Source organism: Schistocerca cancellata, chromosome 7 (genome assembly GCF_023864275.1).
Source record: "Schistocerca cancellata isolate TAMUIC-IGC-003103 chromosome 7, iqSchCanc2.1, whole genome shotgun sequence".
NCBI classification, from domain to species: domain Eukaryota; kingdom Metazoa; phylum Arthropoda; class Insecta; order Orthoptera; family Acrididae; genus Schistocerca; species Schistocerca cancellata.
The window spans coordinates 588,436,329-588,452,098 of NC_064632.1; the positions used below are offsets into that span (position 1 = coordinate 588,436,329).

At 44.3% G+C, this 15,770-nt stretch overlaps 1 protein-coding gene across 1 annotated transcript in view; it reads right to left on the reverse strand.

The window, feature by feature from the left end:
• Positions 1–911: 911 nt before the first annotated feature.
• The window catches only part of LOC126092000 (medium-chain acyl-CoA ligase ACSF2, mitochondrial-like), a 100,658-nt gene continuing 85,799 nt past the window's right edge, over positions 912–15,770 (reverse strand). Inside the window, exons 11-13 of the mRNA XM_049907374.1 lie at positions 11,623–11,764; positions 10,875–10,985; positions 912–1,843 (exon numbers count right to left, since the gene is read on the reverse strand). Coding sequence (XP_049763331.1) covers positions 1,715–1,843; positions 10,875–10,985; positions 11,623–11,764 — 382 coding nt within the window. The 3' untranslated portion in view covers positions 912–1,714. The remainder of the gene's footprint in view (positions 1,844–10,874; positions 10,986–11,622; positions 11,765–15,770) is intronic.

Below are 15,770 nucleotides of genomic sequence, written 5' to 3' on the forward strand. Positions count from 1 at the left end.
TCCGTTTTCCATGTTTCTTTATTATTGACCTTGGGGATTTTCTTCCCCTGGAATTTTTATCTTCTGCTTCGAATGACTAATGGATGGTTTCCCTGTGCTCTGCGTGTTTATGAAACAAGGGACCGATGACCTCTGCAGTTTGGTCCCTTCAATCCTCAAACCAACAAACCAACCATCTGTAGAGAAAGTGTGTCCCACATTAAATCAATTTATCTCATAAACTATTATAGCCATAGAAAAATGTTATTGGGATTTTCGATAGAGCTCTTGGGGTTCTGTTCAGAACCGTCCTCAGAACTGTTGTACGAGTTTAATTTTTGCGAAAATTGACAATGAATGTTTTCGATATGAAAACGTTTTCGAATGTTGTTGTTTTCTTCGCTAAATTCTGCAGAACTATTGAAATTTTATACAAAGAACTCTAGAACTATGGCATATCTGTCAAGAACTCTGAAAAAATATACATTTCTGAAAAAAAAGGGTGCCAACTTCACAGTAAGTGAAAAGATTTTCTCCTTAAATTGCAATTATCTCTTAAACTATTAGCTGCACAAAAAAATGTTACTGGGACTTTTGATAGAACTCTTGGAGCTCAATTCAGAACTGTGCTCAGAACTGTCGTACTTATTTACATTTTGCGGAAATTGACAAAGAATGTTTTCGATACGAAATTTTTTTCGAGTATTATTGTTTTCTTCGCTAAATTCTGCAGGACTATTGAAATTTTGTACAAAGAACTGTAGAACTATTTCATATCTATCAAGAACTCTGAAAAAATATTCATTTCTGAAAAAAAGGGTGCTAACTTCACACGACTCTGTCCGCACTTGTCTTTTTGCTTTCAGCTGTCACAATGTAAGCATTGTTGGGTGTAAATTTAAATGATTTCATAATATATGTGCTGATTTTGAGTTATTTGTGCATTCCTTTATTTTTAATCCATCAGATAACAGGTTTATATGAACATTTATTGTATTACAAGTTCTATTTTTCAGCATTTATAGTAGAAAGATGCAGCACTTTGATGTGATACTTATGTCATTAGCACAATTTCATTACTAATTTGCATGTTAACTTTGTGTATTGTGTGAACAGAACAAGTCGTTCAGAGAAGTCAAAAGTTTTTCAAATCAACTGTATACCATAGAGCAATTACCAAATCAGAACATGCAGAGAATATTTTTTAAAAAATTCTAATGTTTCACATCCTCTCTTGCACTGCTCCCAATACCAGTATGGGATTACAATCTTCATTCTGGTAAAAACATTTTGAAATATTTGAACTGGCAGAGGTGGAAGCTGACTCACAGAACATAGAAAAATGGCCAAGACTTTACAATTAAAAAAAGTTTACTTACTGTAACATCAAATTAGGTTATTAATTTATAAATATTATACTCAGCATGTATACATTTTTATGTAGTATGCATTGAACAGTGCCAGTATTCTAATATCAGTGACTTCTGTCACTTGCTGTTCATAGTTACATTTACATGATGAAGGTGCTCCACTGATCTATACAAATTATTTTTCAAGTTTCTTATGGCAGCTATTCAATATTAACTAAGAACATTGATTTAAACTTAACAGTTTGTTTGTTGTTCATTCTGCTTTTTAGATTTATTATTTAAATATCCCAAAAGAATATTTTAAGCACAATAAAATATTCTTTTACAGTTACACAGAATACTTCTTTTCATGACTGCATCATCATTCACTGTGTTTCTTTCCCAAGTTCATTTTCTAACATTTTCCTCAGTTTAAATTTTTGAATTTTTCCTGACACAGTCTTTGGAAATTCCTCCACAAATCTGATGTAGTGTGGTATCTTGAAATGTGCAATCTGTTCAAAAAAAGAAGAGAAGTTATTGAAGTCAATATATTGTCAAACTGCAGAAACTGTATATGGCAAGATATCTGAAATTACAAGCATACAGCTTTGTATTGATCAGCACAGAATAAACACATGAAATGTTTAACACTACAATTTGAATGTTTAAAATAGACAAAATGGACTTTCATTTATTTATACATACAAAAAGTTCTGTAAATCCCATCATGAAGGAGTGCCTTCAAGGATGTGGATTTCATCAAGTTGTAAATTAATAGCAGCTACTGCAGGCTGTGATTAGCATTAACTTCTTGAGATGGACAATTGTGGAAATTAAATCTAATAATTATATGGATATTGTTTATACTTCTATTGGGAGTGAATTTCACTGTTCATTTTTTGTGTTTAACTCCATGTGGCACAAATGTTCAACAATAGTTATTCTGAACTATACTACAAGGCTCCACATAACACGATATATTATAGCGTTATATTGTTTAACATACAGAGATTTTGGAGAAATACTGGAAATGAACATACATTTCACATAAATCCACATCAAATGATGATATCCACTTTTTTAAAGGTACTTAATTTTGTGCATCCCTTAATTTAGTACATCTATATTATCTAATTATTCTTATAACATATTACTGCATGTGTCAAATCAATCCACATTTCCTCCTCCTCCTCCTCCTCCTCCTCAGTGGAGATGCTGAGTTGCAGATAGGCACAATACAATGGAATGCAACAATACTGTGAAAAGGAAAGTTGCTACTCACCATATAGTGGAGATGCTGAGTTGCAGATAGGCACAATAAAAAGACTGTCACAAATAATAGCTTTTGGCCAGTAAGGCCTTCGTCAGAATTAGACAGTGCACACACACGCACACCTCACACACACTTGACTGCAGTCTCAGGTGACTGAGCCCACACTGCGAGCAGCAGCACTGGTGCATGATGGGAGTGGCAACTGGGTGGGGGTAAGGAGGAGGCTGGGAGAGGGAAGGATAGTAGGGTAGGTGTGGTGGAGCGCTGTTGGGGAGCATGGAGGGTCAAGGTGTAAAGAGGGTAGGATAGCTATGTGCAATCAGGAGGTTAGGAGGGGGAAGTGAAATTACTGTGCGATGAAGGAATAAGGGCTGTGTAGTGCTGGAATGGGAATAGAGAAGGGGCTGCATGGGAGAGGACAATGACTAACTAAGGTTGAGGCCAGGAGGGTTACGGGAATGTAGGATACATTGCAGGGAAAGTTCACATCTGCACAAGTTCACATCTGCACAAATCCTGGACATCTGGTGTTTGTGGGAAGGATCCATATGGCACAGGCTGTGAAGCAGTCATTGAAATGAATGATGTGTTTGGTAGTGTGCTCAGCAATAGGGTGGTCAACTTGTTTCTTAGCCCCAGTTTGTCAGTGGCCATACATTGGGACATACAGCTTGTTGGTTTTCATGCCCACATAGAATGCAGCACAGTGGTTGCAGCATAGCTTGCAGATTACATGACTGGTTTCACAGGTGGTCCTGCTTTTGATGGGATAGGTGTTGTTTGTGTCTGGACTGGAGTCGGGATCTCCGCCATATGGTGAGTAGCAACTTTCCTTTTCACAATACTGAAACATAATCGTACTGATTTCACTAGCTACAGACATCTCCTCCCCCCTCTCCCCCAGAGAGAGAGAGAGAGAGAGAGAGAGAGAGAGAAAGAGAAAGAGAGAGAGAGAGAGAGAGAGAGAGAGAGAAAGAGAGAGATTTTTTTTTTTTTTTTTTTTTTTTTTTTTTTGTGGTTTTAGGGCGCACAACTTCAATGGTCATTAGCGCCCTGACTACTCTAAAAATGCACCGCGAGGCACAAGTTGACAACAACTAAAAGGGAAAACACGCTAAAAGAGACTGACAGGCATAGGATTAAAAAACAACATCAAATGTCCTTAGCGAGGTTTGTCAAATTGATAAAATAAAGAACACGAGCAGCTGCTCGTGGGTCATCCGCTAAAACGGCATCGAAAGTATTAGGCAGGTTAAGTTCGAGGCGCAGTTGGTTAAGATCGGGACAGGACATTAAAATGTGTCTAACCGTCAGCAAGTGCCCACATGGGCAGAACGGCGCCGGCGCAGCCGTCAGCAGATGGCGATGGCTGAACCGGCAGTGTCCAATCCTTAACCTTGCTAAAACGACCTCCTCCCGCCGAGAAGGGCGTGAGGAGGACGTCCAAGCCACGGGAAGAGGTTTTAAGGCCCGAAGCTTGTTGTCGGTAAGTGCAGCCCAATCGGCATGCCACAGCGACACAACGCGCCGACAAATGACCCTGCTAAAATCGGACGAAGGGACACAACAAGAAGCTGTCCGAGGCTGGAGGACCGCAGCCTTGGCCGCGGCATCTGCAGCTTCGTTCCCAGGGATACCGACATGGCCAGGAACCCACATAAAGCTAACTGGCGGACTGACGTCCACCAGCCGCTGAAGAGAGCGTTGGATCCGGTGTACGAAAGGGTGAACCGGGTACGGATCACTGAGGCTCTGGATGGCGCTCAGGGAATCTGAGCAGATGACATAAGCAGAATGTCGGTGGCGGCAGATGTATAGAACAGTCTGGTAGAGGGCAAAGAGCTCAGCTGTGAAGACCGAACAATGATCATGGAGCCGGTATTGGAAACTTTGTGCCCCGACTATAAAGGAACACCCGACCCCGTCATTGGTCTTAGAGCCATCTGTATAAATGAAAGTCATGTTGATGAACTTCGAACGAAGTTCCAAAAAACGGGAGTGGTAGACCGAACTGGGGGTGACCTCTTTTGGGAGCGAGCTGAGGTCAAGGTGAACGCGGACCTGAGCCTGGAGCCAAGGTGGCGTGTGGCTCTCGCCCACTCGAAAGGTTGCAGGGAGTGAAAAATGAAGGTGTTGAAGGAGGCGACGAAAGCGAACTCCAGGGGGTAGCAGGGCAGAGACATACAACCCGTATTGACGGTCGAGAGAGTCGTCAAAAAAGGAACGATAAGATGGATGGTCGGGCATTGACAGTAGCCGACAGGCATACCGACAAAGCAGTATATCGCGCCGGTAAGTGAGCGGCAATTCGCCAGCGTCAGCATGAAGACTCTCTACGGGACTGGTATAAAATGCTCCGATCGCAAGTCGTAAACCCCGATGTTGTATGGAGTTGAGGCGGCGTAAGATGGATGGCCGTGCAGAGGAGTATACGAAGCTCCCATAATCCAGCTTGGAGCGGACGATCGACCGATATAGACGAAGTAGGACGGTTCGATCCGCTCCCCACGACATACCACTGAGAACACGGAGGACATTTAAAGAACGGGTACAACGGGCGGCCAAATATGACACATGTGGAGACCAGCTAAGTTTCCTGTCAAAGGTAAGGCCTAAAAATTTGGTTGTCTCCACGATTGGGAGAGCAACGGGACCAAGTCGTAAGGACGGTGGGAGAAACTCTTTGTAGCGCCAGAAGTTAATACAGACCGTCTTCTCGGCAGAAAAACGGAAGCCATTGGCGACACTCCAGGAGTAAAGACGGTCAAGAGAACGCTGAAGACAGCGCTCCAGGACACGTGTACGCTGCGCGCTGCAATAGATGGTAAAATCGTCCACAAAAAGGGAGCCTGATACATCAGCTGGGAGGCAATCCATTATTGGATTGATCGCGATGGCGAACAGAGCGACGCTCAAAACTGAGCCCTGTGGCACCCCATTCTCCTGGCGAAAGGTGTCGGACAGGACAGAACCCACACGTACCCTGAACTGTCGATCCATTAAAAAGGAACGAATAAAAAGAGGGAGGCGACCGCGAAGGCCCCATGTATGCATGGTGCGGAGAATGCCCGCCCTCCAACAGGTGTCGTAAGCCTTCTCCAAATCAAAGAACACAGCCGCGGTCGGGCGCTTCCGCAAGAAGTTATTCATAATGAAGGTCGACAAGGTAACCAGATGGTCAACAGCAGAGCGGCGCCTACGAAATCCACATTGGACATTGGTAAGTAGGCGTCGAGACTCAAGCAGCCAAACCAATCGAGAGTTAACCATTCGCTCCATCACTTTACAGACACAGCTGGTAAGTGAGATAGGTCGATAACTGGAAGGCAAGTGCTTGTCCTTCCCCGGCTTAGGAATCGGGACAACAATAGACTCGCGCCAGCATGCGGGAACATGTCCCTCAATCCAGATGCGATTGTATGTACGAAGAAGAAAACCTTTACCCGCAGGAGAAAGGTTCTTCAGCATCTGAATATGAATAGAATCAGGCCCTGGAGCGGAGGACCGTGATCGGCCAAGTGCGGTTTCGAGTTCCCGCATGGTGAATGGGGCATTATAACTTTCACAATTCGAGGAGCAAAAGTCAGGTGGCCTAGCCTCCTCTGCCTGTTTGCGGGGGAGGAAGGCAGGGTGGTAATGAGCGGAGCCCGAAACCTCGGCGAAAAAGCGGCCGAAGGCATTGGAGACAGCCTCAGGGGCCACAAGGACTTCATTCGCGACCTTCAAGCCAGAAACTGGGGAGTGGACCTTAGTGCCAGATAGCCGGCGCAGGCTACCCCAGACAACAGAAGAAGGAGTAAAACTGTTGAAGGTGCTTGTGAAAGCAGCCCAGCTGGCTTTCTTGCTTTCATTAATAATACGACGACACTGAGCACGTAATCGTTTATAATTAATACAATTCGCCACTGTAGGGTGGCGTTTAAAGGTGCGTAAAGCACGTCGACGAGCACGTAAAGCGTCTCTACATGCTGCAGTCCACCAGGGGACCGGTACGCGATGTGGAGAAGAAGTAGGGTGAGGGATGGAATGTTCAGCAGCAGCGAGAATGACTTCCGTGAGGTGTGCGACCTGACGATCGCAGCTTGTGAAGGTTTGATCCTGAAAGGTCGCCCTGGAAGAAAAGAGCCCCCAGTCTGCCTTGGAGATGGTCCAACTAGAGGAGCACGGAGAGGGAGTATGCTGCAGGAGATGGATAACACACGGGAAGTGGTCGCTCGAATATGTATCAGCAAGTGCATACCACTCAAACCGGCGTGCAAGTTGGGGAGTACATATAGAGAGGTCTAAATGGGAATAGGTATGAGATGTGTCCGAAAGAAAAGTAGGGGCGCCAGTATTAAGGCAGACAAGATTGAGCTGGTTGAAAAGGTCTGCTAACAAGGAGCCCCTCGGGCAGGAGGCTGGAGAACCCCAAAGGGGATGGTGGGCATTGAAGTCTCCAGTTAACAAAAACGGTGCAGGTAGCTGAGCAATAAGTTGCATCATGTCTGCCCTGGTAACGGCAGATGACGAGGGAGTGTAAACGGTACAAAAGGAAAACGTAAAAGTGGGGAGAGTAATGCGGATGGCGACTGCCTGCAGGCCGGTGTGCAACGTGATGGGATCGTAGTAAATATCATCCCGGACCAGCAACATAACCCCTCCATGAGCTGGGATTCCTACCATAGGGGGTAAGTCAAAACGCACAGAGGTGTAGTGTGCCAAGGCAATGTGATCGCATGGGCGTAGCTTCGTTTCCTGGAGGGCTACGACGAGCGGACGATGCAAGCGGAGCAGCAACTTCAAGTCCTCTCGGTTGGAGCGAATGCTGCGAATATTCCAGTGAATAAGTGCCATCGTAAGAAAAGGAAGATAAGAGAAGGGGTCACCTCGAAGGCCGCTTAGGGCCTGGCTTCGAGCGAGCACTGCCGCCGCTATCAGTAGGCGGACAGTCATCGTCCATGGGGTCTATAGGGTCATCGGCCATCTCGGGAGGATGGCCGGGAGGGGGAGCTTCCTCCGCCGGTGAACGGCCAGATGTACGGCTACCGGCGGTGCGGCCAGGCGAAACGGATGACGGCCTGGGGCGGCAACCGCTGGGTGGCGCAGGAGAAGAGATGCGCCGTGGCGGAGAAGGAGAACTGTGCTTCCTATGCGCCTTTTTGGAAGGACGTTTGGTGGAAGTATCGGTCGAAGGCTGGGAGGTCGAGGGACGGAGGAAGTCTGCACGGGATGGTTCCTTCTTGAAGGACCGTGCATCTGACTTCGGTGTCTTCGACTTAGCAGAAGCTGAGGAAGTGGCTGGTGTCTGTGGTGTGATGGGAGGAAGAGGAGACGTCGACCGCGCGATCTTAGCACTGGCCGAACGGACGACCGTGGTGCTGAAGGTCAGATCGCATGTCTGGGTTGCGACCTCCCGGGTAGTCCGAGGAGAGGCGAGGACAGTACTATATTTCCCCGCTGGGAGCAGCGTGGGCTTCCTACTAGCCAATAGCTTGCGAGCAGCCGAGGTGGACACTTTCTCTTTGACACGAATTTCTTGGATGCAACGTTCGTCCTTATAGACAGGACAGTCGCGGGAGGATGCGGCATGGTCACCCTGACAGTTCACACAATGAGGAGACGGAGGTGGACAGTCACCCTCATGGGCATCCCTGCCACAAGTGACACATTTAGCCGCATTGGAACAAGACTGTCGAGTGTGATTGAAACGCTGACACTGGTAGCAGCGCGTAGGTGTCGGGACATAGGGGCGAACAGAAATAACCTCGTAGCCCGCCTTGATGCGCGATGGCAGCTTAACACTATCGAAGGTCAAGAAGAGTGTCCGGGTCGGTACAAGGTCGTTGTTGACCTTTTTCATGACCCGATGGACAGCCGTCACGCCCTGCTCAGCGAGGAAAGATTGAAGCTCCTCGTCAGTCAATCCGTCGAGGGAGCTAGTATACACTACACCACGAGACGAATTCAAAGTTCGGTGGGCCTCCACCCGGACAGGGAACGTGTACAGGAGGGTGGCCCGAAGCAGTTTTTGTGCCTGAAAGGCACTCTCAGTTTCTAGTAATAAGGTGCCGTTACGCAACCTGGTACAAGATTTGACAGATCCGGCTATGGCATCTACGCCCTTCTGAATAACAAAAGGGTTGACAGAGGAAAAATCCTTTCCGTCCTCAGTGCGAGAAACTACGAGGAACTGTGGGGCAGGCGGTAGTACTTTTGTCACTGTTGGCTGGTCACGTTTCCGTTTTTGGGTCGAAGTCGAAAGCAATGGAGTAGAATCCATTGCGGAGGAATCCCCCATGATTGCCAACGTCTCCGATGGCGCGCTCCTTCCTTGTGGGGACCCTCTCAGAGGGCACTCCCGCCTTAGGTGAATGTTTACACCTCAGGTCACACCTCCCGAGAAACAGACGGAGGGACCAATCGGCATGGTCAGAAGGTATCAGCTCAGGCAATCACCCCTCCCCGGGCCTGGCCTTTACCAGGGGGTACGCGCGTGCCTTACATGTCTACCCAGGGCGGGGACTTACGCGTTACCCCGTCACCGGCTACGCGTGCGAACGCGTGGGTCGGCCTTCAGACACGCACAGGGAGGAAGGAAGAAGAGGAAAAAGAAGAGAGAGAGGGAGAAAGAGGACAGACTGTCTCAAACGCCGAGGCGGAGACCAGAGAAGGCAAGGAGAAGAAGGCAATGAGAAGGCAAGGAGAAAAAGGCAATGAGAAGGCAAGGAGAAAAAGGCAATGAGAAGGCAAGGAGAAAAAGGCAATGAGAAGGCAAGGAGAAAAAGGCAATGAGAAGGCAAGGAGAAAAAGGCAATGAGAAGGCAAGGAGAAAAAGGCAATGAGAAGGCAAGGAGAAAAAGGCAATGAGAAGGCAAGGAGAAAAAGGCAATGAGAAGGCACGGAGAAAAAGGCAATGAGAAGGCAAGGAGAAAAAGGCAATGAGAAGGCAAGGAGAAAAAGGCAATGAGAAGGCAAGGAGAAAAGGCAATGAGAAGGCAAGGAGAAGTCAAGGGAAAGAGTAAGGAAGACAGTGAGGTGGAGAAGAGCAAAGAATGGGACCAACAAAAGGAAGGAAGAAACGAGAAGTTTAAAACCAAAAAGATCACGATTATAGGTCGTGAAACCGTCCGTCTCCGGACGCAGGCGCTAACTACCCCCGTGAGGGGGATGGACTCCTTTTAGTCGCCTCTTACGACAGGCAGGAATACCTCGGGCCTATTCTAATCCCCGGACCCGCAGGGGGGAGAGAGAGAGAGAGAGAGAGAGAGAGCACTTCTCTACTCAGCACTCTTCCTATATGGTTTATACACTTGTGACAACACTACTGTTACGTATCTTGCTCTACATGGTCTTCCAATAACAACTAATCTAGCCCCTTCTTTCATAATCCAGTATCCTGCTAGCTGTTCTAACGTGATAGTTCATATTTCTATATTAGTGTGGTGATTACAAAAAGTAAATTATTGACTGGTCTCAACCTAATACTTCAAATCCTCAAATATTTCCATTCTTTCTAAAAATTCTCTCTTTTGCAGATCTTTTCCTACAGCAAGTGTGATATGCCTGACATACATCTTTCCTGGATGTTTTATTAATTTTGCTTTTCTTGATGAATCACCTCCCTCCAAGTTCTCAGCTTTCAAATCATTTGTATTTTTGGTCCTGGATTGCTGATTTTCCTCTCAACCTGGTATTTAGCAGAGTCCATGAGCTGAGATACTTAGTGAATGTTTTATTAAGTATTTCCAAGTCCTTGAAACTTTTTTTAATAAATAAAGGAACTCTTAGTTTTGAAACTTAGTAATTTTAAACTGATTTATACATGTTTTTATGATATAAATAATAAAACAAGATTGTTCAAGAACTGGCTATCGTATTTAGAACAAAATGAACTATTAGTTACTATTATTTCCTGTAACTGTAGTGACAATCTTTGATAGCAGCTCTAATGCACTAACTAATTGTTTTCCCTATTCATCAGAGAATAATTCCAACACAATTTTGAAGAATACTCTCATTACTTGATCAAACAATGGAAAAATCCAGGGTGGAATGTAACTATAATATGAAAAGGAAAGCTGCTACTCACCATATAGTGGTGATGCTAAGTCGCAGATACGCACGACAAAAAGACTGTCACAAATAAAGCTTTCGGCCAGTAAGGCAATCATCAAAAATAGATTAAAAAATAAATGAGACAGACATGTGTGACTGCAGTCTCAGGCAACCAAGGCCACACAACATATTTAATGTTGAGAAGATTAACAAGGACTAGGTTTGCACCCTACCTTTCCTCTGCAGAAGTCTTTCACATCTTGTTCGGTCAGTTTGTGGCCCTTTTTGGTACTTATGGCAACACACACTTGTTCACCAAGTCTGTCATCAGCTATCCCAAACACCTAAATAAAATAACAAGTGCAGATTCAAACACAGGAAATACTTCAGCTTGCCAAAGTAAAATATTGTTACACTCAAGATAATAATGCCATTTGTCTAATTCTCTATTTTTTGAGTATGTAGGCAGTCATCCAGTTAATTTTTAATACATAATTCTATTAACATAGTACTATTACAATATATACATGAATAATCTGTGCATATTTTCCCCAAATTTAAGGATGGAAACTGGGTTGCATGGGTTAATTATAATAAGGTTGGTACTGCTCCATCTCCAACAATAGATCTCGTTATACTATAGAGGTGTTGTGGCCTCAATCTTAATGTGAGCACGTTAGAAGTGAAGTGTTTACCATATGTTAACTTATGAAGGCCAGAAGTTCTCATCATCACTCATACACAGCTAAAGAAAAACTTAAAATTATTGAAGAAGCAAAGAACATTGGAAACTGTACAGCAGAAAGATACAATGTGAGTGAGGGTTGTATTTGTGACTGGGGGAAAAAAAAGCCCTGGCTATGCACTGAAAATGTTTAGGATAAAAATACCAAATCTGATTAACATGAGAAATCACAAATTTAATTCTAGCAAGCATGGGAATAAAGCTGAATATGTGAATAAATGAAGAAGTCTTCCTACCTGAGCTTCTGAAATACTTGGATGAGTCTCCAATAGTATTTCTATTTCCTTTGGGAATATATTTTCTCCTCCGCGAATAATCATATCTTTTATCCTGCCAACAATTTTACCATAACCATTTTCTTCAAGGATGAAAGCATCCCTGTAAGAAATGGAAGCATCTTATTAAAATCTGTTATTTGTGTGTGTGTGTGTGTGTGTGTGGGGTGGGGGGGGGGGGGGGGCGCGGCACGTTTGCGTATCAGCTGCACACTTTGTCTAGGAAGTCAGTTCTGCTCTGCCTGCACACTGATGTCAGTAATAAATTTGTCTTCAATTTTAAGTGTTTTACCTCACTGACAATACTGCCTTCAGATTTGGACTTTATTGTGGTTTCAACATGACAGTTTGCTGAAGATGGCACGTACTTCAAAACATCTCCATCAATGTGGCTCCAATTAAGCAATACAAAAGTCATCACCTACATGGGCAGGAATCAGAATAAAAGCAATATATCATTCCCAAGGTCCATATAGTCAGAAGACAATAGACTCCAAAACAGGAGTACATCAGGCTCTGCCACTGTTTTCTGGAGATACTGGCCACAACCCAGTGTAACATTAAAGGACTTGACCAAATCAGCAAATACAACAAGTGGGATGACATGCTGTGTTTGGAAAATGTATGCTTTTACCTGGACAGCACAACCCAAGAATGTGCTAAGAACAATGAAGACAAACTCAAAAGCTGGGACAAATTTCAAGCTGAAGTGAAGAAAACATTTGGTGAAAATCAACAGCAAGTCCACTTAGCAGAAGAATTATCTACAAGCAGGGCTCATTGTCATGGAGGAGTGGCAGTCTTATATACAAAATGTTTTGGCCCTTTGCAATATTGTGTATCCTAATATGACAGAATCTGACAAAATCTCTTATTTCATGAAAGGCCTCACAGAAGACATGTACCAAGTTACTAAACAACAACACAGTAACACAAAAATTCATGAAGCTGTGACAGCATATCATAGAAATGTACAAGAGAAGAGTCAGATGAAAGAGGTCCCTATGACAGTTGTGGAAGATCACTATGATTTTGCTTCTCTCCTACACCAGGCTGTAAAAGAAGACTCGCAGCATTTTATGGCAGCCAAAACTGTTGCACTGAATACACAAGATATAGAGCCCATCAACGTTGACCCCATACGTCAGGAGGTAGTAGAGAACATTGAAGAGATGTATGTATCTTTGGCACCACTCTCCACCATCAGATGAATGCCCCATGAAGAATGGCCATTACCAATTCGGACCTGTGGCGCAGCCATCAATTGACAATCCAATATCTGGCTGATGCAGGTACAACCAACTCCTACAGCAAGTATGAAGCACTCCAGAAGAACAGACATTTGGAGGCTGCAGAGAAAGAGGATGAGTGTTTGATGACTATTACACAACAAGATGTCAATTTCACAAGAGCCCTATTAATGCTGTTCAACTTCACATGATTAACGTCAACTTGTGGGTCAAAGCTAGTTTCTGTACGCTAGACGAGATCACTCCTCAACATGCTGTAGCCATTTCCCATCACAGAGGGTCCAGCCACTTGCCTAGCTGCTGAATTCAGGAAAACCAAGTGAGGTGGCCATCTATGCTGTTGAGGCTGTCACACATGTAAATCCTCCATGGGTGACAGTTACCAAGATGGCATTGATTCACCATCAACAGCCAACCATTCCAGGTGCTAGACAACACAGCAGTTTCTTTTTCTATCATGTTAAATGCTTTTCATTGCCAGTTAAAATGACTATGTTCTGTGATATCAAAGTAATTGTGCTGAACATCACAAATGGGAAATACATCCAGCTGACAGGAAGATCTATTACAAGAATATGTATGACAGGATGCAGCCCTTGAATTTGTCATTTTAAAAGAATGTAGTCCTGATATTCTCAGGTAAGACTCCTTCTAGGCACCACAAGCAATCAGACTGGAAGATCAGAGCTACACATTGATGAAGTGCACATAAAAGGTGCCTTTCCTGGTCACTGCAGTAACCTGAGTCAACTGACAATTACTTGTAAAGCAGTTCCAGCTTTCTCCTGATAGACCAGCAGATGTTTCTAATCTCATGCGAGTTGTCCTATTTTCACACGGCTAAATTTTACACAAAAGTGGTTCGTTACAAATACAGTCAGTGCTTGTCTCCCAGTAGGGCTTTTCTTTATGGAAAGTTAAAGAGGCATGGACTAAAAAATGGGACAAAGAAAGAGAAGGACAGGTCAGGTTAGGACGGGAAAGAGTCTAGGAGAAGTCATAAGATCTAAATAGTCTTCACAGTCTTGCCGCCGGATCACGTTGTGCAAATTCCACAATGTTTCCTTGGAGCAACTGTCCGACATCTTCATCTTCAGGTGGTTCAACCTTGCTGGTGGCGAGGTAAGACTGACTGTATCAGCACATCGATGCCCTGTTTCTAGAACACGCGTGCGAAGAATGTGCAGGCACGATTTCCGCGCCTGCGCATTCTTCACGTGCGTGTTTTAGAAATGGGCACTGATGTGCTGATACCATCAGTCTTACCTAGCCACCAGCAAGGTTGAACCACCTGAAGATGTCTGACAGTTGCTCTGAGGAAATATTGTGGAATTTGCACAACGTGATCTGGCAGCAAATCCGTGAAGACTATTTACAAGACATCCACCAGGAGAGCTTGAAGAGTCACATCAAGTTATAAGATGTTTAACATGGTCAGACAGACAGTAGCTTCAAGAATGTGATCTGATTCAGTAACGAGCATAAATTATTGTCAACTGAAGTATCAATCACGTATTTCCTGATGGCAGCTTAATTTTTATCACCAATTGACTGTAGATCATTTACCTCTCCAAGTGAATTTGGAGAGGATATGGAGGCCAACAGGAACGGGAAACAACTCTTGGATTGCTGTGCCAGTATGGGCTTAGTAATCACAAACTCCTTTTTTAAACATAACAACATTCACCGGTATACTTGGGAAGGCAGGGGAACCAGATCTGTCATTGACTATATAATAACAGATCAGGAATTCAGGAAGGCTGTGAGGGGGACACGTGTATTCAGGGGATTCTTTGATGACACTGATCATTATTTAATCTGCAGCGAAATTGGGATTGTGAGGCCGAAAGTGCAGGTTAGGTCCATATGTAGGAGGATAAGAGTGGAGAAACTTCAGGATAAGGAAATCAGGCACAAGTACATAACAGCGGTCTCAAAAAGGTACCAGTTAGTTGAATGGTCATTGGAAAAGGAATGGACAAGGTACAGGGACACAGTACTAGAAGTGGCTGAAGAATGTCTTGGAACAGTAGTGTGTAAAAGTAGGATGAAGCAAACAGCTTGGTGGAATGACACAGTCAAGGCAGCCTGTAAAAGGAAAAAGAAGGCGTATCAGAAATGGCTACATACTAGAACTCAGGTAGACAGAGAAAGTTATGTTGAAGAAGGAAACAAAGCCAAAGATAATTGCAGCATCCAAGAAGAAATCTTGGGAAGACTTTGGAAACAGGTTGGAGACTATGGGTCAAGCTGCTGGAAAACCATTCTGGAGTGTAATTAGCAGTCTTCGAAAGGGAGGTAAGAAGGAAATGACAAGTATTTTGGACAGGTCAGGAAAACTGCTGGTGAATCCTGTGGATGCCTTGGGCAGATAGAGGGAATATTTTGAAGAGTTACTCAATGTAGGTGAAAATGCGATCAGTAATGTTTCAGATTTCGAGGTAGAATGGGATAGGAATGATGATGGAAATAGGATCACATTTGAGGAAGTGGAGAAAATGGTCAATAGATTGCAGTGCAATAAAGCGGCTGGGGTGGATGAAATTAAGTCGGAACTCATCAAATACAGTGGAATATCAGGTCTTAAATGGCTACACAGGATAATTGAAATGGCCTGGGAGTCGGGACAGGTTCCATCAGACTGGACAAAAGCAGTAATCACACCAATCTTTAAACATGGAAACAGAAAAGATTGTAACAACTACAGAGGTATCTCTTTAATCAGCGTTGTGGGTAAAATCTTCTCAGGTATTGTTGAAAGGAAAGTGCGAGTATTAGTTGAGGACCAATTGGATGAAAATCAGTGTGGGTTTAGGCCTCTTAGAGGTTGTCAGGACTAGATCTTTAGCTTACAGCAAA